General features: G+C 40.1%; 1 protein-coding gene across 1 annotated transcript in view; it reads right to left on the bottom strand.

Annotated features, from left to right (window-relative positions):
• Nucleotides 1-27922, bottom strand: part of PGM5 (phosphoglucomutase 5) — a 75188-nt gene that overhangs the window by 36619 nt on the left and 10647 nt on the right. Inside the window, exons 4-6 of the mRNA XM_069001855.1 lie at nt 25359-25484; nt 22649-22839; nt 21599-21753 (exon numbers count right to left, since the gene is read on the bottom strand). Coding sequence (XP_068857956.1) covers nt 21599-21753; nt 22649-22839; nt 25359-25484 — 472 coding nt within the window. The remainder of the gene's footprint in view (nt 1-21598; nt 21754-22648; nt 22840-25358; nt 25485-27922) is intronic.

Below are 27922 nucleotides of genomic sequence, written 5' to 3' on the forward strand. Positions count from 1 at the left end.
TGATCTTAAAGAGTTGCCAGCTATGGGTCTGCTCTTCGGTTCTTAAGGACAGTTTCCCAGGGTATCACATTCACTAATTCTTTCAACAACTGTAAAGTTTGCTCTTCTAAAATTCAGCGTCCAGACTGTGGTCCTTGCCAGGCCAATGCTCCTTGGGATCATGAACTCAAACCAGGCATGGTCACTACATTCCACTCAGTTTCCGATCTTAACCTCTCTAATGAGCTCACCCACACTGGTCCCAGTCCAGTAATGCTTCTCCTTTGCTCGGTTTGTCTAATAAACCCCACGTATACAATCTACCTGGCTCGTAATACAGATCAACCATACACGCATACTAGAAACTGAGCTACACGGAACTCATGTTCAGCAGAACCACCACTATACCCAAGGAATACTGTGTGGAAAGTCAGACACTTGGCTTTAAACCTCTAAACCAAACAAATTTAAAACTCAGTATTACCCTTTGGGCCCTTCAAATTCATTTGATTTCATTTGTCTCCTTTAGGAGCAGACTTGCACCATCACAAGGATAATTAAAACACTCACCAGGGAACTCAGGTTCCCCAGTACCTAAAGTGAGGCTTCACAGTCAATCATATTCCTTGTTGCCGCCTGTAGGTCATGGTGTGAACACACAGCTCCATATTTCATGCCATCAAGTTTTCCTACGCAGGCTCTGTAGTACCTCAGTCAAATGTTACAAGCACCTCGTGCAACATACAAAAAGGAAGCACTTTTAGAAGTACTTGAGACACTTTACAAAACAATGGAAACTAATTTGTGTCCCAATCCCAACAGGCAACTTTCTGATTATATCCCAGAGGGTAAAACTAAGTTCATATGCCTAACTCCATAGCCAGATGCAGAGCCAGGGGAGCACTGCAGAACTGAAATGCATTTGCAAGCAGGCCAACAGCTGCAGCACAGCTCTGCTCTGAACCTCTGAGAAAGGACTGCAGAAAGCCACTGCCTCTTCCGTACTCTTTAGGGAGTTAAGTGGTCAAAGTAAAAATAGCCAGCACAGCTCCTTGCTGAGTCTGCCTTTGCCTTCCAAACTAATGTGATAATCCTGTCCACCATGGGCAGGAGGTGCTAGGATACTTTTTATGGACATTGTACTTTAGCCTAGTCTCAGTAATTTGTGATGGAGTGAACTGCCACTGATGCAGATCTCATGGGTGAACAGGGATAGGTAAATGCACCTTTAAAAAATACATGAAGCAGATGGCATGCAAAGCTGAGATTTATCACCCCACACTTGCAGGTGCTGCAAATAGGTTGCTGTTGTAGTGATCAAGATATGAAATTACTGCCTGTGTTAAACTATCAAGAGCATGCAAGTTACATACATGTTATCATAGTGAGATTGTTACCATCCCAAATTTGGGAGCACTACGAGGCATTAAAGAATCTGCTTTCTAGAAAGCAAAATCACTTTTAGGAAGTTACATTGGTGGAGTCGTCAAATGCAAGCCTAGGTTTTAAGGCCTTGAGTACAACTTTGGCTTAGAAGTTTCTCTCTGAAATCTGGATGATAATACAGAGTTCTAGCCATGAGATTCCATAGGAGAAAACACTTCTCTGAAGAGCTAAGTGTTTAATTCAATTTAATTGAAGTTTGAATATACAGAAACTGAGAGCTATCCCTCCTTTCAAGGAAATACAGCCTTAAAAAAATCCCACCATGGACTTTATGAGTAGCCCCTTACTTCAGACGTGAAACTGGCCAATAAATCTGTGGCACCGGCTTCTGCTCAGACTATTATGGTATGGATAGTGCTGTCAGCATGAAAGCACAGTAGGTCAGACTACAAAACACACAATTCCTTGCAGCCTCCAGAAAATAAAAAACATCATAACCTAAATCCCTTCTGTCAGCTTTTAAAAAAAATCACAGCACAGATTTTAGCATGGAGCAAAAGGAATCAGAAATGGATGAACTCCTAAACAATACCCTTTGGTACAATAATAATAAAATTTAACTGAGTAAATACTGATTCCGTGGTGTTTGCTATGAGTAGAGCTACTAAGGAGCACAGTCTTGTTCATCTCTATTAAATACATTGCTAGGTCAAGCAAAAAAACAATATTCCTGCCCTTTTTTAAAAGAAAAGTTAATTTAGCCATAATGCAAAACCCTTACTTTCAGATTAAATATTTGTGCTCTCATTACAAACAATGGAATCAGATCTTAAGTGAATACACTTTAAACTGCTAGAAATTACTCTTAGTTACTTTTTACTAGGAATAAGTTGATTGTAAAATTCTTTTTCCAAACTATTAAAAAGTTAACCCTTTTGAACTTAACACATTACCAACACTTATCTCTTCTTTCTCTTCCCCTAAATGATAAAATTCAGAACAAATCCAGTGTGTTTAAAACTAACCCAGACCATCAACCTGAATGCCTGTATCTGGACTGAGTTTGCTAGGAGCAAGCATTTATTTTACGTACGGTATTTATAATAGTGTTGTTTTCTGCTGTGTTTGAGGGAAAACACAGACATGACAAGATGAGAATAAACAAGAAAGGAGATCAGAAAAATTGTGCAGCATTTCTCAGGGGCAGGTCTACAAAGTTCATAGCCAAAATTTTTGTGGGAGAAGAGGACTAGTGATTTAAGTCCTGCTGGATACTCACCCACCTTAGGCACCTCTGAAGGTGCAAATACTAAATGTTACACAGAGCAACAGAGCATGGTGCAGGCATCTGTAACCTCGGGGTGAAGGAGCTATCTGTTGAGCAGGAAGCAGTCTCGGCCCATCAGCGTGGCACTGTGCCCCTGTTGGCTGGTCTCCTTCACAGGCCAGGTTTGGTACTTACTGGCAGTGGGACTCCGCAGAATATCCCTACACTGCTCTGCATGATACCATGTAGACATATGGGCTTATCCAGGCTTCCACAAAAAACACTGCAATGTGTGAAGAAGGTGTAATTCAGGCTTTGCTTAATCTGTATCTTAACTGCAGCAGTGGTCAGGATGTTCACAAGCTTTGCATGATTTCACATTACAGAACTGTCTGTGGACATGCAACCCCATCTTCTGAGTTGTGTTCTTGAGACTCTTCCCCCTCCATGTCTTATGTCCTTCTGGCCCATCTTCAGCATGCCACCCACACTGAGATTTATGAAGAGAAGCAACCTAAGAGGTTTGTGCTGGGGGATGCTGACTCAATCACAGCACAGCTTCAATTTCTCCTTTACAGAGCAAAAAGTGTTTTATACAAGGGCTCAGTGCCAGGAAGAAATGAGTACAAAATAAAATGGATGAAAATAAAAAACAAAGGAGTAATAGAAAAACCAATACGTCTGTGCAGATCTTCTTTTTTTCTATATTCTCCATCCATTAATTTTTTTAATAAACTTCTACAAAAGGCTTTCTTATTTCCATTCAAATCTCTAGGCGTTCTCATGAGTCCAAAAGTTAAATGTGCTTAATTATGTTGCTAAACTGGTACCAAGAGGAAAATGCCAACTACTTTGCTTTACTGAATATTAAACACCCATTATAAAGCAAGATTAATTATGCAGACTGTAAGAGCTGTTTCCAAGAAATCTCCTAACAAATTCAGCACCTTACAGACAGAAATACCACTCCCTAGGAAGAGGGGGGAAAAAATTATGCCAAGGTAATAGGTCTGTGTAAATAAAGATAAGTTGGAAGGTTTACTGTTTTAAAAGGAGGGAAGAAGTAATTTCAAAGTACAAAATGGATGGGTTCATCCTCTTGCTTCTGATTTCTCATCATTGTTTTAATCTGTACAGAAAAACAGAATGATGTGGGCACACTGTGTAAAGAATCCAAACGATTCTGCAGTGTAACTGCAGCTAGCTGAGAGGTTTTCCTGTGCTGAGACTACAGACTGCATGGGTTCCTCCTGCCTAGCCCCTGCCGACACCTCCTTTAAACCTGTCTTTAAACAGAAGTACCAATAGGGAAATTCTATTTTCTAGAGGAAAAACTCTTAACATTGCACTTAAAGTCCATCAAACCAATTAGCTTGACCAAGTATCAGTCATCCCTGCTAAGTTAATTGTACCCGAGATAGACTTCAAAGCTTACAGGAGGAAGGTCAGTTTGTCAGAGCCACATGAGGAAAGAAAACCTACAATAAACAGCTACTGAATGTTAAGAAGTGAATTTCCCTCACTGAGACTCTGCCCATACAGATTCCACTCACTTGGGGTGACTTTCCAGCACCCTCCCAAGTCACAGGGCAAAGTTTAAAAGATGTAAAGATAGGTAATTAAATAAGGAGCACGTAAAACAGCTCTGAGGCATAAGCAACACGCACAGGGGAAACACAGTAGACTCTTTGCCCGTTTTGTCTCAGGTATGGAAATACTCTTAGACATGCAAAAGCATTGCGAAGACTCTCATCCATTCATCACTAACAAATTTTAATGTGCTGAATGATTCATTTGAAGAATTTCTAGAAACGATACTGCCAGGCTTTCCACAACTCTGTCCAGTGAAACAAAGAATTGACTAATCCTGATAAAAATAACAAAGTTATCTGAAAAACATGACATGTGGGCCTTGATACATCCCGCTTTTAATGGTGGCTGTAAGGATAGAAATTGAAGGGTCTGATGGGTTAGTTCAAACTGCAGTTAAGTATCATTACAGTAAACTCAGCAGGACAGCCTACTAATATGTCATTTCAGTGAGTTACAACAACCTTAATTAGCTCTCTAATTATGCTGGCTGAGTGATACCACAAAGACAATTTTTGCAAAGATGCAAAGTCAGATTGAAAATGGACAAGAAGCATACAGCTCACAGACTGGTAATAATGACAGTAAAATCCTCAAACTGGCAAAAGCAAGAATGAATTGAGCATCTTAAGCATTTCTGTATGATGGAGGAGGAAAAAGAAACAGTATTTGTGCAGAGATTTGACAAAAAGAAGCAAACAGACCTTTAGTTGTACCTGATAGGGAGTTGATGCATTTGAACAAGAGAAAGTACTCTTCGAGATCTAAAAGCTCACAGCAGTGTTCCTGAGACCATATTCATTTGACTTTAGACAACAATTTCTTCTGGTTTTGAAGAGCAATCTACTCAGTATTCTGTTAACTAGGAGAGGTGTAGAATCAGCTCTTGATTCTGGAAGACTCAAGACCTCAAGATGGTGTGGACCACTGCCCAAGGGCTGACAACCAACCAATGCTGACTGGCCCACAAAGGAGCTATCCTTATGGTCCCATCATGTTCTGTCTTCTCTAAGAAATCAATCTGCCCTTGAGAGAAAAGATACTGATAAAAATATGACACTGGGTGATTGTAGAGATAAAACAACCCAGCAGGCTACTCCAGCACTGAGGATCAGCCAGTCAGGAGCACCTGCTTAAGAACTTGATTCTACAATTTACAAATAAATCTATGACTAAGCTAAGTTCCTAATACAACTCAGCAGTAAGTGTATGGAGACATTTGCTATATCTGTATTATTCCTCTTTGGAATCACAGAAAGATTCTGCAAGCCAGTCAAACCATCCATAACTACACATACCACACCTCAGATCCATAGTGCCAAATGAAATAAACAAAAAAGAGCCATCTTTTAAGGAAATTCACAGACTGTGGCTTAGTTTACACTGTACTAATTTGGCAACCTCATGATGCTTCAGTGGTAATAAATGCTACTTGGACAGTAAAACCATAGTAAGTTTCATCAACAACAAAGCCCATACTTCTCATAAACTCAAATGAGTGATATAATTGATAAAAGTGATGAAAACACGAAAATTCTCACTGTGTTCTTGGTCAAACCAGATAGGCTAAAAGTACTGATATATGACAGTCACAAACAATACATACGGGCAACATATCTTCTCTTTAACCTAAGTAACATACTTCCCCACTTATAACATGCACGTTTGTGAAAATGCCGTAATTGCCTTTGACGTGTGCTTTTCCACAAACCCCAACGTACAAGTCTGATAACTTCTAACAAAATGTATTACAGCAACTAATGTTGTTTCCAAGTGTTTCTCTTGGTTACAAATGTACTGGAAAGCTTTGCACAAGATGCAGTCTGTGTAACTTTCTTATTATGGGGTCGTTTTCCTCATTGTGTGGGATGTTAACAGGTGTACTCATCATGATGTTCCACATCAAATGCTGTCTCATGTTGCTTTAGTCATCAGTTTAAGATTCAGATCCAAAATGCATAACTTTGCACCCTCTTCTGTGTATGTTTCAAGAGTCAACTCCCAAAGGAAGTATAACCCTCAGGACAGAGTGCCTCTGACTCCATGCCTTATGAAAACCTCATTGTCCTTTTCATACAAGCTCTAACAGAATGATTAGAAACAGCTGTTGACATTATACAGTATTCAGCTATGGCTGGGCTAGAAGTAAGGATAAAACAAGAGACAAAAGCTCCTTTGCTACAGACAACTAGCAAACACACACATTTCTGTGAGTATAATGAGAGAGAGATGTGCTTTGGCAGCAACATATCCCAACAGAATTTTGTCTTTCACATAATAAAACCAGCTGGCATAGTTCTCAGAGTCCTTGTGAGGTGAAATTAGAATTGTAAAATATCTCAGTTTGGAAGGGACCCATAAGGATCACCAAGTCCCAACTCCCTGCTCCACACACAATGACCTAACAATTAACCATATGACTGAGACCATTGTCCAGATGCTCCTTGAACTTTGAGAGACTTGGTGCTGCAACCACTTCCCTGGAAATCCTATTCCAGTGACAAATTGCACACATATGTACTGTATATCCACAGAGAATGAGGTTTGATTGCAGAGTTCACAGTAGTAATGAAGAAAAGTCCAACCAGATGGAAAGCATGTGGCCATGTTCTCCAGATGTACTGCAGTAATCCCTAGGGATCAGGCCCCTGCTGGCTGAGATAAAAGAATCACTTTTCATTATTATTTCAGCATTCATATGCCTACAGAGAAAGTTAACTTCTCATCAGTAGGACGAAGAGAATGCACAGTGATCAGACATGGTGACTTCTAGCATTTGGTGAACTTTTACACAACAAATGCAATTCCTTTAAAAATTCCAAGTTTATTTTAGCCTCCAAATTCTGCCATGGCTCAGAAGCAGAAGATTATGCCTTGTTCTGGAAAAGACACTGTCCACTTCTTTTACAACAACAACTGACTTAGTATTAGACAGTCTGTCTCTGCCTCATTCCCAACAGCATGGCCTGTGACGAGCTAAACTCTGCAAGCAAAGGCAGGGTTTTCTGAATATACATACAGAAAAACAGCTGTCACTGCTACGTTGTAGTACGCTGTGTTAACAGCCTGGCTTGTTGCTGGTTTCCTGAATAAGACAGGAGACCAATCTTCTTAATGCATGGAAATAACAGAAACAAACAAAAAGGCTGAATAAAGCAAGTTGGTCCCTGGAAAATGAAACTTACCTAATAATACAAGACTCACCCGAGCAGAAAATGACACAAATGAATTCTAGTAGTGGGCCTTGTCTCACTAAGGATTTGGTAAAAACTTCGCATTTAGTGCAACAATGAAATATCAGCCAGGTCTGTAATGAATACAAACTACAGAAAAACAAAAAAATCCCAAAGCATGAACAAGAAAAAAACAGTACTTAAAGCCTTCTCAACTCCCCACCCCTAAGCAGTGACCTTTTCTATTCTAGTCTCAAGTCCTGCACAGTCACTGCTGCATACAGAACCTACGGGGTTTTCAGCAATACAAAGGTCTATGAAGGCAAGGAAGGAATGCATTGTAACTTCTCTAGTTCTACAGAAACTGTCAGGAAGATTTTATTATACTGGAAAAGTGATGTCATAAATTATAAGGTATAATAAAGAGGTACTCTCCTTACATTCTTCTGCAGATACTTAGTGAGGTGAACCTCAATAATGTCAGAACTAAAGACTGGCAAGACCCACGGTCTCTTTCAGGAAATGCAGCAATCCTATGAACTAAGCACAGGGAAAATACCCTCCATTAACACAGGAGTACACATGTTTCATATTCATTAGCCTTTCCAAGCTTATTACAGTGAGGTCAGCTGGTTCACCATGCCTATGCTCATTGACAAAGATGCAAACCAGATGTGAATATAACCACTATATGTGTTACAAAACTGTATTGACAGTGATTCAAATTGGGTTATCAGTACTCTGAATTATCTGAACAGAGAAAGAATGGCTTTAGGTATCAGAAGTCACCGGTTGCCTCCACAGTTACTTCTTCACCTCCTAAGGACTGTAATACTACTTCCATCCTCTCATGCAGAGTCAGAAGGATAGATCAGAAAATGACCAGCATAGAAACAGTGCAGTTTCTCCAGATGGGCAATTTCTTGGTTTTGAAAAAAATTGTAAAATAAATAATTTTAAAATTTTTTTTTGGCAACATGAAGGTTTTGTATACATCACCTTGCTGCTACACAGTAACTACAAGAGTGCAAAGGTGCAGGCAAGCTCAACAACTATGGTACTGTAAGGACCTTCCAGCAAAGGTCTCTTCATAGGGACACAGTATTACAACTTAGATTAGAAGCAACCATGGAGGTCTCTAGTTCAACATCCTGGACATTGAAATTCCTTCTTTCACACTTCTTTGCCTCTTGTCCTCCTACCATGCACAGCTGTGAAGTGTCTGGCTCCAGCTTCTCAACAGTCACTCCATAGGTGTAGGCAGCTGCTGTTAGGTCCCACCAGAGAAGCCATCTTTCTCCAAGCAGAACAAACCCAATTACCCAGCCTCTCCTCTTAGGGCCTGTGCTCCAGCCCCCATCTGTGTTGGTGATCCTATGCTGAACTCACTCCAGTTTACTGATGTTTTTCCTACAGTGGGGATGCCAAACCAAACATAAGTGTCTGGGCGTGGTTCCACATATGGTAAGCAGAGAAGAATCACTTCCCCCACTCTCTGCACCATATTCTTATTCATACAGCCCAGGATGCCACTGGCCTCTTCTGATTCCAGAGCACACAACTGCTCAGAGAACTGTCCCCCAGGATGCTGGGCTGTCTCTGCAGAGCTGCTCCTTAGTTCATCTGCTGCAGCCTGCATCACTTCAGGGCTCTGCCTCTTGGAGGGCAGGATTCATGGTTTGTCCTTGCTGAATTTCATTAGGTCTTTGCCATCCATTCCTGCCAGCTGTCCAGGTTCCCCTGACTGTATCAACAACAGTGTGGCCAGCAGGACCAGGGCAGAGATCATTCTCCTGTACTCCTCACTGGTGAGGCTGCACCTTGAGTACTATGTTAATTTTTGGGCCACTTTCCTCAAAAAATTGACATTCTGGAACATGTCCAGAGACGGGCAACAAGGCTCATGAAGGATCTAGTAAACATGTCATATAAGGAATGTCTGAGGGATCTGGGTTTGTTTAGTCTATAAAAGAGGAGGCTCAGGGGAGACCTAATCACTCTCTACAACTTCTCTGCAAGGACGTTGTTATTTGATGGGAGTAGGTCTCTTCTGCTGTGCCTACAGTGAGAGGACAAAGGAAATGGCCTTAAGCTAAGATAGGGGATATTCAGATTAGATACCAGAAAAAAATTTTTTCACTGTTAGAGTGGTCAGGCACTGAAACAGGTTGCCCATGGAGGTGGGAGTCACTATCCCTGGATACGTTCAAGAGGTCTCTGGATCTGGTCATGGATTCAGAGGTTTAGGGGTGACAGTGGCAGTGCCAGGTGGGCAGTTGGACTGGACGACTTTGTAGATCTTTTCCAACCTTGATGATTCTATGACTGGTTGGCTCTGCTCTCCAGCACATCAACAGATACCACACACATAAACTGGTGTCCTCTACAAACTTGGTTTGAGTGTCCTCCATCCCCACCACTGACAAAGACATTAAACAAGAACATTTACTAGTTCATTAACCAATTGCCCATGAGTCTGAGCATCAAACCAGACTTTTATCTACCTAGTTGTCCACCCATCCAAATCATAAAATCCTGAGTTGGATACAAGAATAATGTGAGAGTTTCAAAAGCCTTGCTAAAACAGCAGTAAATGACACCTGCTCTCTTAACCCCATCAACAGATTCCATCATTCCATCAACCCAGGCAATCAGGTTGGTTAGACATGATTTATTCTAGTAGCTCCCTAATGATGCTATTTAGATTTCTAGGATTGCCTGGCTTTGCACTAATTTTCCTTTCTCTCTCTTGCAAACTGTTCTGTCGATTTTAGAGACTGCAAATTAGTAAGTACTCTGTTTGGTTGTAGGACTTGCCTGGGAGGGGAAAGGAAGAAAGCAGTTTCACAACTATATAACAGTGTTCATGGAAAAAGTACAGAAAGAAGAAGAAAGCATAGTATATCATAGATAAAGACTGTTACTACAGAATCAAAGAATTGTTGAGGTTGAAAATATTTTAGGCCTTTTTCATTTCCCCACAAAAGGAAACATGAGACAATGTTTCTCCTTCAAAATTAGTATCACAATTCAAATTATTATTACTTAAAGTAAGATCTAGTCTAAAAGGACTGTCAAATTTCTTCAAATAATTTTAAGTACCCTGGCTCTGCCACAGTCTTATAATCATCTTCTTCAAAACACCCAGAATGTAAAGAACAATTTACTTTCCTCCTAATTTGTAAACAACCTAGGAAGAGTATACTTTAATACACACTAGAAGTAGAATTTTAAACAGTTTTGAAATTCTGTGCCAGAAAAGTTTTCTTTTAAATCAGTAGGAAGCATTCTTCATGAAGGTCACCCATTGACAAAAAATCCTTTGATGGGAGAGGTTGCTCTTGGGTTGATACCAGCTGTGCTGTCCAGCAAGGGCAAAACATGTTCAGACATGCTGATCCACCAGGGAGCCTTTCTAAGTTGAAGCACACAATAAGACTACATAAGACCTTGAAAGCAAAGGGGCCTTTAAACTTAAGTAGTCACGAAGTCTTCTGTAACTGACTTGCTGCAAAATTCCTCAGATTGTTTTAATTATAACACTTTTGGACTTTTTACCAGGACATCTCTAGGAATTCCTGCTGTTTATTCATAGCTGTATACTTTCTGAGATGTAAGACAGATGCAGCACTAAGAAATCTGTGACTTTCTGTTACCCAACATCAATCTATTGCACAGCGCAAGTCCTGCTTCAGGCGTTTTGCAAAATGCTTCTTTTTCTCAGGTAGTTTTTCAGATATGGCACATTAAGTTAGACAAGAGTCTCTTTGCTTGTGAGAACTACGAATACACGTACTTCTAAACAGGAGTCAGTCAAGGTTACAAAACATATTTATTTCTCACCAAGCACCGAATCTTGCTCTAACTGTGGCTGACAAACCGATCTCATTCTCAGCCAAAGATTAAGCTGGAAACAGAGCACTGCATAATTTTCAACTCCTCTTCTTACATGAAGAAAGCTTTCAATACAGCATTATGTACTCAGCCCTGCAAGCTTCACATTGCACAGCCAATGAACCTGCTCATTTTAAGCTAAGCAGCTACTACAGTCCACTCCACACACATGCCAGAATCCAACTACCTTTTTATAAGAGTAAGAGCTGTGTGTTGTGTAAGGCTGCTCTGCAGCCTGCAATTCTCAGCGGGGAACAGCTGCCTTCAGGCCCAGAACTGGCCAGGGAATCCCTCTCAGACTGAAAAGCTTAGTTGTGTGCCAAGTAAAAGAAGGCAAGCCATGGGACTGCTTAGCCTCTCTTGCCATTCATCCATAATAGACAACACAGATACTCAGATGTGATTGAAATATCAATATTCTACTGGTATTTCACAGGACAGGACACCAACATGTTTTTTGTCCTTTTCTTCACAAGCAGCCACTGAGGAAGACAAGATCAATTCTCTCTCGTAAATGTCAACAGTATGCAATACATTGATGTATGCTCATTCTCATCTTTCACTGAAACAGTGTTTGAGTATCCAGCTGCTGTTGTCCTGTAAAGTGTTAGGAATAAACTTTTATTCCATATACATATAAAATGTATATCCCTGCTATGACTGTAGCATGTTTTCACGAGTGCCAGCTAGGATAATGAAACACTGGATAGTCGAGCACATGGTGGGTTTGCAACAGTCAAATATGCTGCACACTATACTAAAGCATACCAAATCCAGCATCAAAGAAAACATAAAGACCAAGACAACTCCCTAAGGATATCTTTGAAAATGTTTGCAATGAAAAATCACCTCCACTGCTTAAAAACCATTCAAGGACAAAAGGGTAGCAGCTACATTACAAGCACATTGTAGAAATAAAACTAAGAGGCACACATAAAGAAAGAACATTAGAGCCTTGTAATGATAGTTGGTTTTTCCTCTGCAAGGTTTCTCAAACATGTCATATCTGTGTAAATAAAACATTTACCTGTAGAATATATCTGAAAGCTGATACAGAAAAAACTAACATTTTTTACTAAATATGCAGGTATACAGAGGACATATGGATACTTTTAATATTGCACTGTTATTTAAAAAGTTACAAATCCTGAATTCATCTTTCCCATCACAGTGCTCCACAACTTCATATTATGTTTCAAACATGTTAAATTACATTCATGAAGGTTTTATGCAGTTGTCCTTCTGCAGCATTCCAGAACACAAACTGTCCTTCTGCTCTATCTAATTTAAAAACTGTTTGTACGTGACATGGACTCAGTTTGACAGAGGTGTCTTAAAAAATTCACAGTGAGCCTACTTCAGATAAGAGGGAGTGAGACTGAATTATCCTGCTGAAGAAAGATAAAAAGAGTAGGGTCATGGCTGGCATAACTTGAACAAATCACAGTCAAAGAGTGAATGCAGTATCAACCACATAGAAAGATGTATTTATGACTTGGAGAAGCCTTTATGTTGAAAAAATCCCTTAAACTCAACAGTAAAGGATGTCCATGTAGAGAAAAAGAAACACACAGTGCCTACCCTGCTTCTGGCACACACTTTTTCAGACAATCAACAACACAGAAGAAATGTGCAAGAAAAGACAGACAAAAATCCACACAAGATTTGTATCTTAAGAATTCAAGTAAATAACTACAAAGGCACAAGTGGAATGTGGTGTGCTGTTCTCCATGGCCTGAGGTATCTATTTGAAGAAAAAGAGCAGACACGGAATGGGAAGGAAGTGGGAAAAGAGGAGTAGGGGAAGAACATAGGAATATGGAAGGTAAGAAAGAGAACAAAAATAGATAAAAATAAAAGGAAGTGTTTAGCAAAAGAAGAATAAAAGCTGGAAGGGAGGGAGAGAAGGGAAAGGAGGGGAAGGAGGGAGGAAGGGAGGGAAGGAGGGAGGGAGGGAGGCAGGGAGGAAGGAAGGGAGGGAAAGAGGGAGGGAAGCAGAGAGGATGGAAGGATGGAAGGGAAGGAGGCAGGAAGGAAGGCAGGCAGGAAGGAAGGCAGGCAGGAAGGAAAATGTTTCCAACCTAAATGTTTCTATGCAAAGCAAAGCTTCTTGATGTGCTTCAGACAAAATGCACCACACTCTAAACCTACAAGTCTCTTGCTGCCAGGGTCAGCCTCCTTCCTGCACCCAAGACAGACTGGTTAGAGCCCATAGCATCTCTGCCCTTCACCACATCAGGATGTTTCTTTAAACAAGTCAGAACACTCACTGTCACTCCAGCCCCCCTTAAAAGCTGTCTCTAGATGACCAGACAATAAACAGACAAACAGCAGACAGAATACTGATGTGTCTAAGTTGCATTAAGGGACAGGCTCCCAGATGTAAAGTGGCAACTTACTCCCAGATGTAAAGTGGCAGGGTGCAGCACAGTAAGGTGCTTCGCTTTGCCCAGGCTAAGTGTAAGCACATACATGCTGTTGAAATAACCTTGCTGTAGAAACAAATTATCAGATGATGCTAGTCACAGTAGTATTCTCCCAGAAATCCTTTTCTCCAGTATCATGACTGGTATTTTATACACACACTCAACTTCGTATTTCCTACAGAAACAATTTTTACTCACCCTTTTGATTCTCATTTTATACACTGTTAGCTAACACCTCAGTATTTCATTTCTCTTCCTATTATGCAGGCATCAGGTATATCAGAATATAAGGATATGAAACAAAAATAGTTTTTTGAACAGGGAACATGGTTTGCATTCCCCAAAACAAAGAGAACACCAGCCTAAGGGTACACATTGCCAGAGAATTGAAGTCTGGAGACGTACTGCCACAATCCTGTTGATGTTGGAGCATATTAAAACAGATGTTTCCTGTCAAGTGTTATCCTCCCCCTACAGTACACACTAGTATATTCCAGCAGTCACCTCAAGCAAACACATGCAACACTAGTTAAATACTCTGAGTGAATTCTCTTGTAATTCACTGCTCCATTTGTTAATGCCATATTCCTCAGCAACATTTAGAGTCCTTTGGATTATTGCTTCCCTCTTTCTAAGTTTAAAAACTCCCTTTGAAAAAGTCTTAAGCAATGCATCATGCACACAAGTTAAAAAGGAACAGAATTTTAAAATCCTTTCTTTAAATTACTGTGCATAATTTTGTTTTTCTTTAATACCATTAAGGAAAAGCTCCAGTTCAACTATTTAGGCTAAACTGTGGCCACACAATATGGACACACCATACAAAGTGGTGGTTTTCATTTGTCGTCTAGCACAGACTTCAGGGAAGACCTCCATGACCTCAGAAGACAGTAGCCAAGTGGACAGGAATTGATCCAGTTCCCCCACAGGAGAGCTATTCTTCCTACCAAGGTTCAGAAGCAGGCCAAAGAGCCAGCTGAGTACACTACAGTACCATTAATTTTGCAAACACAAATCAAATTACGCCATTCAGATAATAGCGGAGCTCTCATGACCAAAGAACTGTTATCCCACAGACATTGGGATGACATCATCAAATACAAAAGTACTCCAGCTGAATTCAGCTTTCTCTCAAGCAAAAAACATGAAGGATATTCACATACAAGATACTTTCAATCACCGTTATCTCTGTTTCCCTACTCTATTAATACCTCTTGGGAAAAAAATTCCAATTGTTTTAGTTTCCCGTGGAGTAGTGACCGTATTATTAAATCCTAGTTAGATGTGCTTAAAGTTAGCACTTCCTAACTCCTTCAGAAAGACTAATAAGTAAAACATAAGCTTCTTTTCATTTCCTAGGTACTATTTCTGCCATTCTACTGCACCTACTATTATAAATGTTGCTGTGCCCTTTTCAATCCTCTTTATTTTAATAGTTTCTCTATTCCCAGAATTAGAACAAAATACAGAAAATAAAGATATATCGGCACTCAACAACACAGCATAATTTTTTTAAGTACTCTGTTTATTAAATATGCTTTCCCTCCCCTGTTGTATGATATCCCCCCCTCCCTTGTCCATATGATTACATAGCGTAGGTAACAGTTGGCCTGGAATTCTTTTTCTTTTATTTATTTCTAACAAAATACACTTTTCAAAGTACTTTTAAACAATTATTTCCACAGAACTAGATGGTACTAAATATGCATTAAATGCCAAATTTTAACTAACTCGAGCTGTCATACTTAAGATTAAGTCTACCACAGTAAGTGAGACATGTCTAAGAAACCCATGGATATAGACTGGTACGAATACAAACAAAGTTTATCACCTAATCTGTGAATTTATGAAGACCTGCTATGCATCTTCTACCTCAAATGGGATAAAAACTAACTTGAATGAATGACAGATACGAGATAATATTTAACTATTTAAGAGATTTGGTTTAGATGTTGTACTGGGTGTACATGGCGGGGTTTGTTAGCTGGGGGCTGCAGGGGTGGCCTCAATGAGAAGAGGCCCGGGCTGCCCCATGCCAGACACAGTCAGTTCAGTCAGCGCCAACAGATCCTGACGGGCACAGATAAGCCTAGCAGCCAAGCTGCTGCCCTTCTGGGAAAACACACTTTTAAAGGGCAAAAAGCCATCCAGCAGTGGAGACTGAGGAAGAAATGTTGGAACCCTGGGTTCAGAGAATTTCAGTCTTTCAGTGCTGACAGGCAATGATCTTCAAAAGCACACTGCACTTGACCTGAGGCCTTGGGAAAGGCTTCCCAGATTATGTGATAGCACTGAGATTGTTGCTGTGTAATTGAAGAGAAGTTTGTTGTATCACTGGGTGGCATATGTAGAGATGCAGAAAATTTAGGTTTATGGGATATAGTAATATATAAGTAACAAAATGGAGGATTTTGGGTGTAGGTTAGTTCTTCTTTCCTCCTTCTTCTTCACAAATCTGGGTGTTTTGGTATTGGTTCAAATAACCCGCAGTGTGGAACATGAATGATTAGCTACTGGATTTTAAGTAAAAATAAATTAGTTAGCATTCCATAATTGGATAGATTGGATTTTAAAAGACCTTGGAAGGTAGCACTCGGGGGCCATTTTCACCTTGTTAACTTAGAGGCACATTCTGTGTGGGGTCAGTAGCTCTGACCCAGGAAGAGGTGACCAGTCCAGAGAGATGGTCCCAAAAGGAATCGCCTTCCCGAGGCCCGGTGTCTTCCCTCAGCTGCTGGCAGGAGGGCCCATGCAGAGGCTGTCAGCTCTTTAGTGATTGTCAGCTCGTGATTCCAGCTCAGCTCTGCAGGGCAGCCTCCAGGCCAGACCAGGGAGAGAGACGAGAGGCTCGTGTAGCTGTTCCACATGAGGTAGCTTTATTGGTCCGTACTCCGGCAAAGGGGAGCCAGGGACGAGGATCTCTCTGCCCTCGCAGGGGCAGGGGCTGGCTTTATAGGGATACAGGGGGTGGGTGTCAGAGGGTAAAGGCCAATGGGCTACAAAGGATCTGCATAGGGTCTCCCAGAGGATTCTGGGTCTGTCTTCTTCTCACTGTAACTGAAGAGTAGCTCCCTTTCCAGGGGAGGTCCTGCTGGGAGATTGCTCAATCTCCTTATCTCAGCAGACGTCCCTCCAGGGCAGTGGCTGGGCATACCCGATACTATACTACAGATAAGAAATAATAAACATCTGAGTCTGAAGAAAAACTCTGTGTCTACTGCATTTCAATCTGAATTCTGAGTAAAAGAACTCACAAAACAGAGGCAAAGAAGAAAAGAAACGAAAAAGAGAAAATTAATAAGCCTAGCAGCCAAGCTGCTGCTCCTTCTGGGAAAACACACTTTTAAAGGGCAAAAAGCCATCCAGCAGTGGAGATTGAGGAAGAAATGCCTGAGAATACTGAGGAGGGAGAGAGGAGAGAGGCAGAAGAAAAGATGCTCCAGGCGCTGCATCTCCCTGCAGCCTATGGAGAGAACAGTGGTAGATCAAGTGGATATTTTCTGACAGAAAATGCAGGTGGTAAAGAGCCCACACTGGTCTAAATACTTAGTAGTTGCAAAGAAGACAAAAGCCAAAGAGTTTTAGAAAAGTATGCAAACAGTGTAGATTACAGGAATCATAAATGCCTTATGCATATTCTTTTACACCACTGTCCCACTGTAAGATGCCCTTGACACTTGCGGAACTTTTCCTTATGTTTACAGACACATGATACTGAAATTCACATCAACATGAAACCTATACTGAGAATCAACCTCTCCATCAGCCTCTCCTTCAAGCAATAGAATGGATTTCAGACAATGATATTATACAGTTTTACTGAAAAATATATCTTATAGACAATCATCTTTCCTGAAGGTCACCAGTTTCTTATGGTAGGCTTCCCTGGTGTCACGGGTTGGCTAGCATAGTCTCGGAAGTGATGTTCTCGCAAAGGAGTGCTTACAGCTTCCCCCCATGACCTGACAGAACCTATCAGCTGGCCAGTTTGAATATGGACAATTCTTTAAGCCACTTAAAATTGTGACCGCCTCTGTGATCCACACTTAAGAATAGACAAACTCCCCCCCAAGCTCTCTCTCGTTTCCGGCGCTGGCACAGGTGGCTGCAGGCCTCGTGCGGGGACCAGCGGGCCCGGCCAGGCCCTGCTCAGGCCAGGCCGGGCTGGGCCACAGCCATCCTGGAGCCGATGGGCCCTGTTCCACCTGCAGAATCCCCCCCACAGCCTTGCTGTGGGCAGCCGGAGCAGCTTGGCTTCCCCTCTCCAGTGCGATAAGCAAAATTCCAGCTGCAAGCCCAAGGTGAGATTAACCCTTTTATTGCTGTGAAGAGCTGAAAACCTGAGGGAAGAGAAAGAGGAGATGCTTAAAGCTGAAATTCTGTTGTGTAGCTATGATATATCAGAGTATCCCATTGTAATTTCATGAAGATATGGGGGGTGGAGTGTTCAACTCGCAAGCAAAAGCACCTGCGCTGAGATGGGCAGATGCTGACGCAGCTGTAATTTCATGAGAAGTTTGGACAGGGAGAGATGAACCAGATGAGAACTTTTGCTCCAAATGGGAAAGGAGAAAACCTCAGTTCCTAGAGATGCTCCAAGAGATAGTCCTAGAGATGAAGATGAGGAAGACCCTTTGCTCCCAGGGAAGGAGAAAGGCCTCTGTTCTTAGAGATGAAATGCTCCCAGAGATGGGTGAAGAGAACTTTTGTTTTTGAACGGCTCAACCTTAAAATTGTACCCCAAAAACCGTCAAGAGTGGACCCTCAAAAGCAGTTGTAGGAAAAGCTGCAAGTCAGGGGAAGGGACTCACATGCAAGCAGAGAGACTCCTCTTCTTAAATGGACTGAACAATATTTGGAAGTGGGCGGCTGTCTCGTTGTGATAATGTTTTCATAGCACGAGCAAGAAGAGACTTCTCTTTCTAAATGGACTGAACAAGGTTATTATGGAAGTGGTAAACAGACTGAACATCTTAAGGGTTGTCTTTTTACATTGTCAGTGGGAGAAGGGAGGAAGGTGGGGGGAGGAGGAGAGTTCTGAAGGTGGTATAATATTTTTTTCCCTCTTTTAGGTCTGTTAATAAACTTCTTTATATTCTTTCAAGTTTGGTGCCTGCTTTGCATTTCTCCTAATTCTTATCTCACAGAAGATAAACAGTAATAAGTATTTTGGGCCAAACCACTACACTAAATTGGTGTTTCTGCCCGGTTTGAAACCCAACCCGCTACACCTGGGAATTCCGGAATACCTGAAGACTCAATAACTCATGCAGTGAATCTCCAAGGAAGGTGTCTATGATACTTCTAACGGTGTTCCAATCCATGTAGTCAGTACACTCACCCAGGGACAGATAAGGAGCTACAGAGAGCTTATGGGTGAGGATTAAAGGGAGAGCAGGGACAGGAGACATTACAGTGAGGGTCTGCCACAGGCCACCTGACTGGGAAGACCAAATGGATAAAGCTCTCTACAAACAGATAGGAGCAGCCTCACATTCATAAGCCCTGGTGCTCATGGGGGCTTTCAGTCACCCTGGTATCTGTTGAAGGGACAACGCAGCAGGGCACTAGCAGCCCAGGAAGTTCCTGGAGTGCATGGATGAAAATTTTCTTCTCCAAGTAACAGAGGAACTAACAAGGAGACATCTTAAGCTGAACCTTGATCTCACCACAAGGAGGGGCTCGTGGGGAACGTGAAGTGCAGTGAACATGAAATGGTGGCATGCAGGATCCTCAGGGCTGTGAGGAGAGCACACATTAAGCTCACTACCCTGGACTTCAGGAGAGCAGGCTTTGGCCTCTTCAAGGATCTGCTCGACAGAGTGCCATGGGATAAAGCCCAGGAGGAAGGAAAGGCCCAAGAAAGCTGGGTAACATTCAAGGATCACCTCCCTCCAAGCTTGACAGAGATGCATCCCAACGAAGAGGAAGTCATGCAAGAACACCAGGAAGCCTGTGTGAATGAACAAGTTGTTCCTGGGCAAACTTAAACACAAGAAGAAAGCCTACAGAGGGTAGAAGCAGGGACAGGTAGCCTGTGAGGAATACAGATTAACTGTCCGAGTAGCTTGGGGATAGGGCTAGGAAAGCTGAAGCCCTGATAGAATTATATCTGGCCAGGGATGTCAAAAGCAACAAGAATAGTTTCTGTAGGTACAATGGTGATAAAAGGAAGACTAGGAAAAATGTGGACTCACTCCAGAAAGAAACAGGAGACCTGGTTACCCAGGACAAGAAGAAGGCTGAGGAACTCAGTGGCAGTTTTGCTTCAGTCTTCAGCAGCCACAGTGCCTGAGCTGCACAACTAGTGGAAGGTGTCCCTGCCCATGGCAGGGGGGTTGGAACTAGACGATCTCTGTGAAAACTGCATGATCTACACTGAACTACATGACAACATGTAACTTCTAGGTCTTCAAGAAAACAAGGAGAACCACAAAATGAAATAAAAAATAAATAAATCAACTGTCCTGGATACAGACTGAAAACTGCAGAACCGTAAATATTTGTAGGAATGGAAGGGAAAATACATACATCCTTCCATCATTATCAGTTGCTCAGTTTTATTTAATAATCAGGCTTAGCTCCACAAAACTAAATAAGGCAGTAATCACCATGAGACGATCTTTGCACCAGAAGGTCAAGTAAACATTGCAAAGAATATAATTCAAACAGTCACAGTGTTATTGGAGGGGACTTGAGTTCATGCTTTCTGACATATTTATCAAACTTCATGAAAAGAAGACAGACATATGTAAAAGTCAGTGTTTCTTCAGTTCTTACAGGAGTGCAGATATGGTGTTTATACACAAAATTAACTCTATGTATTTTATATCATATTTCAACATAACGATAATGAGATTTTTGGACTGCTGAACAGAATAAACAAAATACATCAAACACTGACCTAACCATATTTCCTTAAACTAGAGTATCTACCCACAAGTAAGGAATATATTCCCAAAGACCTGTCAAGCATTAGAGGAAGCAGAAGGCTCTGAATTTAGTAACTTTTCAAAACTTCCTGAATAGGCAGACTGTAGATAGAGCGATCAACCTTTTCACACAACCTACATTACACTTTAAAATTACTGTTTCCTGACTGGACACATTTAAGGGAAGCAGTAGATCACTCTTGTCGTAGTAAAGCTATGCAGCCAGATGAACATTGAGACACAACTGATTTAGCCAATGTTTTTTCCACACAGAATATATTAAGGCAATAGTATTTGATCATCTTATCTTGATATTTACAGAAAATTTAGGCCTGGATGAGACTTGTTCAAAATTCAGCTGCTAACACAAGATGCTCATCCAGCAAATCTTTGAAGAGCAGATTTGATTCATCAGAAATAGTTTTAGATATACTTTTAATCTGTCTTGAAACTGGGAATGGATTTGTCAACTGCCTGCAGCCTCTTATAGGACATTTTATATCATAACAGACTATATATTTCATCAGTTTGTAATAAGAGGAGGGTTTTAATTTTTTGAATATTTGTTTAGTACTGAATTACTACTTTATCTCTTTTAAACTTCCATGACTTTCATAAAAAGGGCTGCCAGATTAGGCTGTAAACCATTATTTACTCTTAAAAGAACAAAGTTTTTTGGAAGAATTCCATCAAACAACTGTACATTAGATTTACCAATTTATTTCTTTTCCAGACTGAATTAAACTCTTTTAATGCAAGTAAAGATGGGAAAAATTAGTCTAGGTAAAATCAAAATCTCATCAAAACCAGTTTAAAAAATAAAGCACATAAATACTGTGAAAATTAGAAGCTCTTATCAAAAGACTTCACAATTTTGGAATTGCTATGTAATAAAAAGTAGAGATAACTAATGTAATGACCAAGGTGATACAAACAAATATTTCATCTTACTTGTCCAGAGCTGTGCTGGTAGGCATGCTTCTTCCAAATCCTCGGACACCCATCTGACAAAAGTATGGAATGCAAGACAGATTGGCAGCAATTATAGCCAGTGAATCTGATGCATTAACAAAGAAACCATTTTGGCCAAGGATCATGTAGCGGTCCTGCAGAAGAAATTTAAAATAGCATCCTAAATTTCATGTATTGAGGACACATAATTTCTTTTCCTAGATCTACTGGAAGTAGAGAAAAAAAAGGACAGGCTTTAGGTTACTCACATCCCCCTTTGGGCAGAAAAATTTAGGGGCATCATTCTGGCAGGTTTATAATCTCACTATCACACCATCACTCGCTCCTGCCTTCCAAATCAAAGCTCCAGATCAGTTTCTAGCTTCTGCCTCCTACATGTCACTTCAGCAGCTCTGTTTCTGCCAAGAGAATGCTTGTGTAGGAGAATCGTTTTGCCAATGACATGCACTACTATGGAGTAGAAGAGTGTTTTGTGTTTACTGAGAACAGAAGACAGCTTTTTTTTCCAGAATCTTTTCATCCTTCTCCCACCTTGTCAGGGGAGAAAGTTGCTTCTGTAATACATTGCTTTTTATAATGCTGATAATATGACATCAGAAAATGAAAATAAACAGAGATTATGATTCAGTGCTTTGTTTAGCTAAAAAGCTCTTAATTTATGATGCTAACCAAAAAGGACTTAACATTGTTACTGTTTGCTTTGACAAGTCTGTATTATCTACATGCTGGTCTGTTCCTAACCAGGGAAAAAAGTGTTACACCAGCACAAGACAAAAACCAGCCTGTTATTTAAATAATTCTCATTCTGCCTTCAAATCCTGCTTAATTTGCAGTCATCTGCAGAGACAAATTACAACATATGTGTCAGATTTATGGGTTGCAAATGTTACCATCTGTACCTGAAAGTAATACCATTTTCAGCTTCAATGACTTACTAAAAAGCAAACAAATTATACTTACATGTCCCATATCTGACCCCAGACAAAACAACAACTATGGTGGAACCTCAAGACAGGTCTAAATACTTACTCCATCAGCATCAAAAGCAGCTCCAAATCCATACTCGCCACCTTTCATAGCCTCCAGCAAGGCAGTTGCATATGTTAAGTTTGGATCAGGAGGCTGTCCACCAAAATCCTCCAGAGGAATACAGTTTATGGCAGAATTTGCAGGAGCTCCCAATTCATCACACAAGATTCTTCTCACATAGGGTCCCATAACTGTGGAAACAGAAATCTGCCATGCAGTCACAAAAGCGTATGCTTGACATTCATATCTTTCACAGCACTGTAGACATTTGATACAAAACATACTTTCAGCAATTCTATACATCTGTCCTTGCAACAACCCCCAAACTATTATTTCAGAGAAGTATGTGATTGTCCTCACATTAAATAATTATCAGCATGAAAATAATCAATTCAATATGAAAACCACAGTTCCCTACTACTGGAAGTGAAAAAGTAATCACTGAATGGTGAAAGATGCACAGTTTTTTTACCCATTATTAAATAAAGAAATTATCGTACACATAAAGGAGTTTTTCTCACTAGAATAAAAATAAAACACTATTGCATGTATCTAAATAACACATAATAGCAAGGAAAGTAAACAGTAGGGGAATGCAAATGGGAAATATACCTACCTTAACATCCCAATGCATGTGAAAATTGCAATAGATTCGTCCACCAAAGCATTTTACTACATTTTACTTGCTGCCATGCAGAGAATAAACTAAAACTTTCTCAAAACTAACTCCAAAATACTTCTTTATTTTGTTAAAGACATGACCAATGAAGACCCCATGCTGTTATATACCATAATTATTACATGCATTTGCTGACTAAACAGTCACTACCGAATCACTCTGCATTCCTGGTACAAGTGTGAATAGGTCACTCAGAGGTAAAAAATGCATGAGTGACTGCTCTTTCACCTACCTTACTCCCAAATCTTGCTAAGTGGAGCAGCTGTGACCTGAGGTAAAACTATGTGAGAAAAACTTCTTTTCATGAAAATGTAGATGTTAACTCTGTAAAATATACTATGATTTCGAGTTCTTTTCTAAAGAGTACTCCTGTCAAAGTACTCTTTTTGGCTGCCAATGTTAAGCTACCAATGTGTACAGGCATAAAAATATATTCCAGAGGTGCAGAGCTAAAATAAATTTCAGAAGATAGTCTGTCAACATATACATGTGGTCCTTTGTAATGTCACTATATGGTGGCTAGTGGCTCACTTTTGGCTAATGTATCTCATCTAGAAAGTCTTTTGATCAGATGCCATCAAGAAAAGGGAAACCCCAATGATTTTTGATAGATTGCTCCAATGGCTATTCACTGTTACGCATAAACATGTGAGGGACATTTCAATCCGAATTTGCCTGGACTCATCTCTCTTTATTGATTCTTTTTGGCAATTTTCAGAAAAGAAGACCGATTTTTTTTTTTTCTGAAAAGAAAAAAAAAAAACCAAGAAACTACCTTCTTTGTTGTACCAAGAAGTATTCGTGTATACACTTAATCTACATGTACTTTAAATTATAGTACGGATATCTCTCCACCAAAAAGCAAGGTCATAAAGCCAATTCTCTGTCACCTTGTAAATAAAGTAAACAAACTCAGTCCTTTAAAATGCTTATGATGCATCAGCTTTCTAACCCTAAGACAGACTATGCATCTTTTTGACAACATGTAAAAATTCTTAACAGTCAGTAACAGACCTGGATATCAGAGCTTTATAAGGCACTTTAGTAACATTCTCTCCAGTATGGTACGTGGCCAGAGGCACTGCCTTCCTCACTGCATGGCTCAGGGACACCGTATGTCCTCTGGACACAGCTTGGCAAAACTGGGTGTTCACACTCATTGGATGCAGACCATAATCCTTGGCCACAGTGAACTGTGTGTTCACACTGACTGTGAACTCACTATGATATTTGAACGGTACTAGATAAAATGCTTCACAGAAGTTTTCTAAGTCTATCCAGCTCCTTTTATGGGTCTGTTTTTGTAAACCCATTAAAGAATGAAACCTGGTTTGCTTGATAGAATCTGTTTTCGATAAGATAATGTTGAACAGTCTTACTTACATTCCTACCCTTCAACTTATTATCTGCAGAAATCTTTATTTATATTTTCATAATGTAGCCTAAAATAGATCTCATCCTGGTCTGTGTTTCCCCAAGTGACACAGCTTATTTTTTTAATATCAACATACCACTGACCCCCTTGCTGTCTTCTGTGACATTTTCACCTTGTCCGCAGGACACTGAACTTTGCTCACTTTTAACATTAGTGAGACAAGAGGTCTCAGCTAACTCTTTAATTTCTTTATTCAGACTTAACTAGTTTTATACCATTTAGAATTTCCTCTTAGTAGAGACTGCCTTGTAACCTCCTCAGTCAGTGGACACTGCAATATACTTCAGGACCCTGTCATGGCAAGATTACCTCATCCTGCTTGCTTCCAAATGCAGAAAGAAAACTTTTATTGGACACATATGCCTTTACTTATTTACCAAGTAAGATAAACCTCTTTGCCTAGTAAGGCATCTAACCCATTGCCTTTGTTGGTAGTATAAGGTTCAAATCTTACTTTTGTACTTAACTTTTATTACACAAAAGTCTGACATTTATATGCTGTACTGTTATTCAGAAATCATTGCAGGGTACAACTTTAATTGGGAAGTTATTTCGGTGTACCTACAATTCTGCCCCAATAGCATTTAAGTTCATACCTCCATTCATGGCATCAATCCTTATTTTAATCTGATTGGGTCCGGTCAGCAAATTTCTGATGGCACTGAAGTCAAAAATAGTTCGAAGGAGATTGAGGTAGATTTCCACAGAATCCACAATTTCCACTAGAAAAATCACACAGCAGAAAAGTGACTACAGTTCACAAAAGCTAGGTTACTTCTTCCAGCTCTCTTCCACCCAACTCAACTAAAGTCAGAGTACACAACCCCTATATGACACAGCTTTGCTTTGAAGTCTACAGAGGAAAAGTCAGTCTCCCACTGCCTACAGTGTGACTACCCTCAAGCTTTAAGCCCTGAAAAGATCAAGTTTTGCCTGCTAAAAGACTACAGAGATAATGTAAGTTGACAGTTCCTATTTCACTGAAGACATCAATGAGCATACATTATATCAAAGTAAACTCTTTATAGATCATTCACTAAACCACCAGAAAACTTTGCAAGCTAAATAGGTTTATTCTCAGAGGAGGAAGATGTCCATGACAAGTTGACATGAGAGGTTCTATTCTTGTATCTGACAGCAGTATCGCTCTGCATCATTCCTTCAAGAAAGACATACAGCCCCTTATTCTAAATTCTGAGCACCTGGAATACCTGTGTTCAGTTTGTTGCAGATAGACAACAAACTATACTTTTGCGTTGTAAATCTCATTGATTCAGGAAAGTAAGGCTCAGACACAACATCTGTTTTCTTGCTAAGGTCTTGATAACTTGAAATTTAAATTCATAAAAGCAGAGCAGTACAATTCTTTAGTTCTTTTGGATGTAAAACACTAAACAAAAATGAATTAATGAAAGTAAGTCTGTCATAATGAAAGCAGTTACGAAACAACTGTCAAAAGCCATGATTCTCAGTCATCTTGGAACGAATTAGATTTCCTGATTAAATTAAAAAGCATATGTTATACAAGTATCTTTTCATCTGGTTAAATGAGTATCTTGAAATACTTTACTTACAAGTTGAATTATTACTTAAAATCTCATCCAATTTTGCTCAGAAACACTGACCTCACACTAATGCTCTTCTTTAGAGTAACATGAAAATGACACAGACATTTTTTGAGCCTGAGAAAAATACTTAGAATAGATTGTGACAATATGCTTGAAGAAACAAAGAAAGGTTCTCAAGGCTGAAAAACAATCTAAAACTTATTTGAAAAAGAGCCAATTCTACTGTATATATTGAAAGTCTCAAACATTCACTAAGGTTATAGTATTTCATCTCTTCTATGCCCTGCTCCTAACAGCACTTTAGTAAGCCCTAAGCTTTACATATATGAACAAATGTGACAACTACAGTGGAGCTCGTCATACATGCGAAGATAAAGCACATGTAAGATTAAAGTCTAAAAATTATTTTAACTCCTGCCAAACCTAACCTCAGTTGTTTCAACACCTCTGTAGCCTGATTCACAGGAATTAGTTCATACAACAAAAAAAGCAGAAGTTTTAAATACATTCTCTTTGCCTTTCGTTTGGCAAAAAAAGCCAAACATGTTCTTTGCAATAAAATAAAATATTCTGGCGAAACCAAAATTTAAGGACTTTTTTAAATGAAAAACTTTATTTCTCAAAATGTACATTGTCTTGAAAGATGAAGTTTGGGTGAAAAACAAAATTACTTTAATTCTAGGGCATCAGGAATGTGGAAAAGTTCTTGAGGCCACAATAGAGTCTTACAGTATTTGAAATATATGAAATATACATGAAATTTGAAATATATGTCAGAACCTTTATTTATTTGTTTTTGACTCCTTCAAGAAAACAGCTGTGTTAGATAATTTTAAATCAATTTAAGCTCAGAGTATTCACATGCTTAAAATTAAATATGTGCTTAAGCAATCCCTTTACATTTGGAGTCACTGGATGTACAAATCCCACAACTTTTCAGAAAGTGTGAGCAAAGGATGAATAAACTGAGAGTCTCACTTACTCTTCTGTCAATTAGACTTCAATAAGCAAACCATTCCTAGTCCAAAAAGGTTTGCATTTGGTGTTTAATTACTAGAACCATAAGAACATAAATTTGGCAAGATACTTGGCTGAAAGATGAGGCCTGATGCACTTAGAAGTCTGTAACTCAGATTCCTTAAGTGCAAAACAAACGTAACAGCTATAAATGCACACAGCATTAGATATAAGCAAGAGGAGCTGGAAACCATGGTGCAATTAGAAAACTATGACCTAACTGCTATCACAGAAACATGGTGGGATGAGGTACATGACTGGAGCACTGCAGCTGGGGGCCACAAGCTTTTCAGGAGACAGGCTGGGAAGGAGGGGTGGGGGCACTGTGTTCAATGTTAAGGAAGGGTCAGATTGTGAAGAGCTCCTCTGGGAAACAGCCACAAACAGACTGAGACCCTGAGGATGAAAATCAAGCAGACCAACAAAAGACACTTCATGGCTGGGGTCTACTACAGGACACCTGACACGAGAAGTCTCTTGATGAGACCATCTTCTTTATTAAAAAAAAAAAAAAAAAAAACCCTACGTCCACTGGCAACCTCGAACTTCCCTGCAATCTCTCCTCCAGGTTTCCT

The sequence above is a fragment of the Aphelocoma coerulescens genome, assembly GCF_041296385.1.
Source record: "Aphelocoma coerulescens isolate FSJ_1873_10779 chromosome Z unlocalized genomic scaffold, UR_Acoe_1.0 ChrZ, whole genome shotgun sequence".
NCBI lineage: Eukaryota > Metazoa > Chordata > Aves > Passeriformes > Corvidae > Aphelocoma > Aphelocoma coerulescens.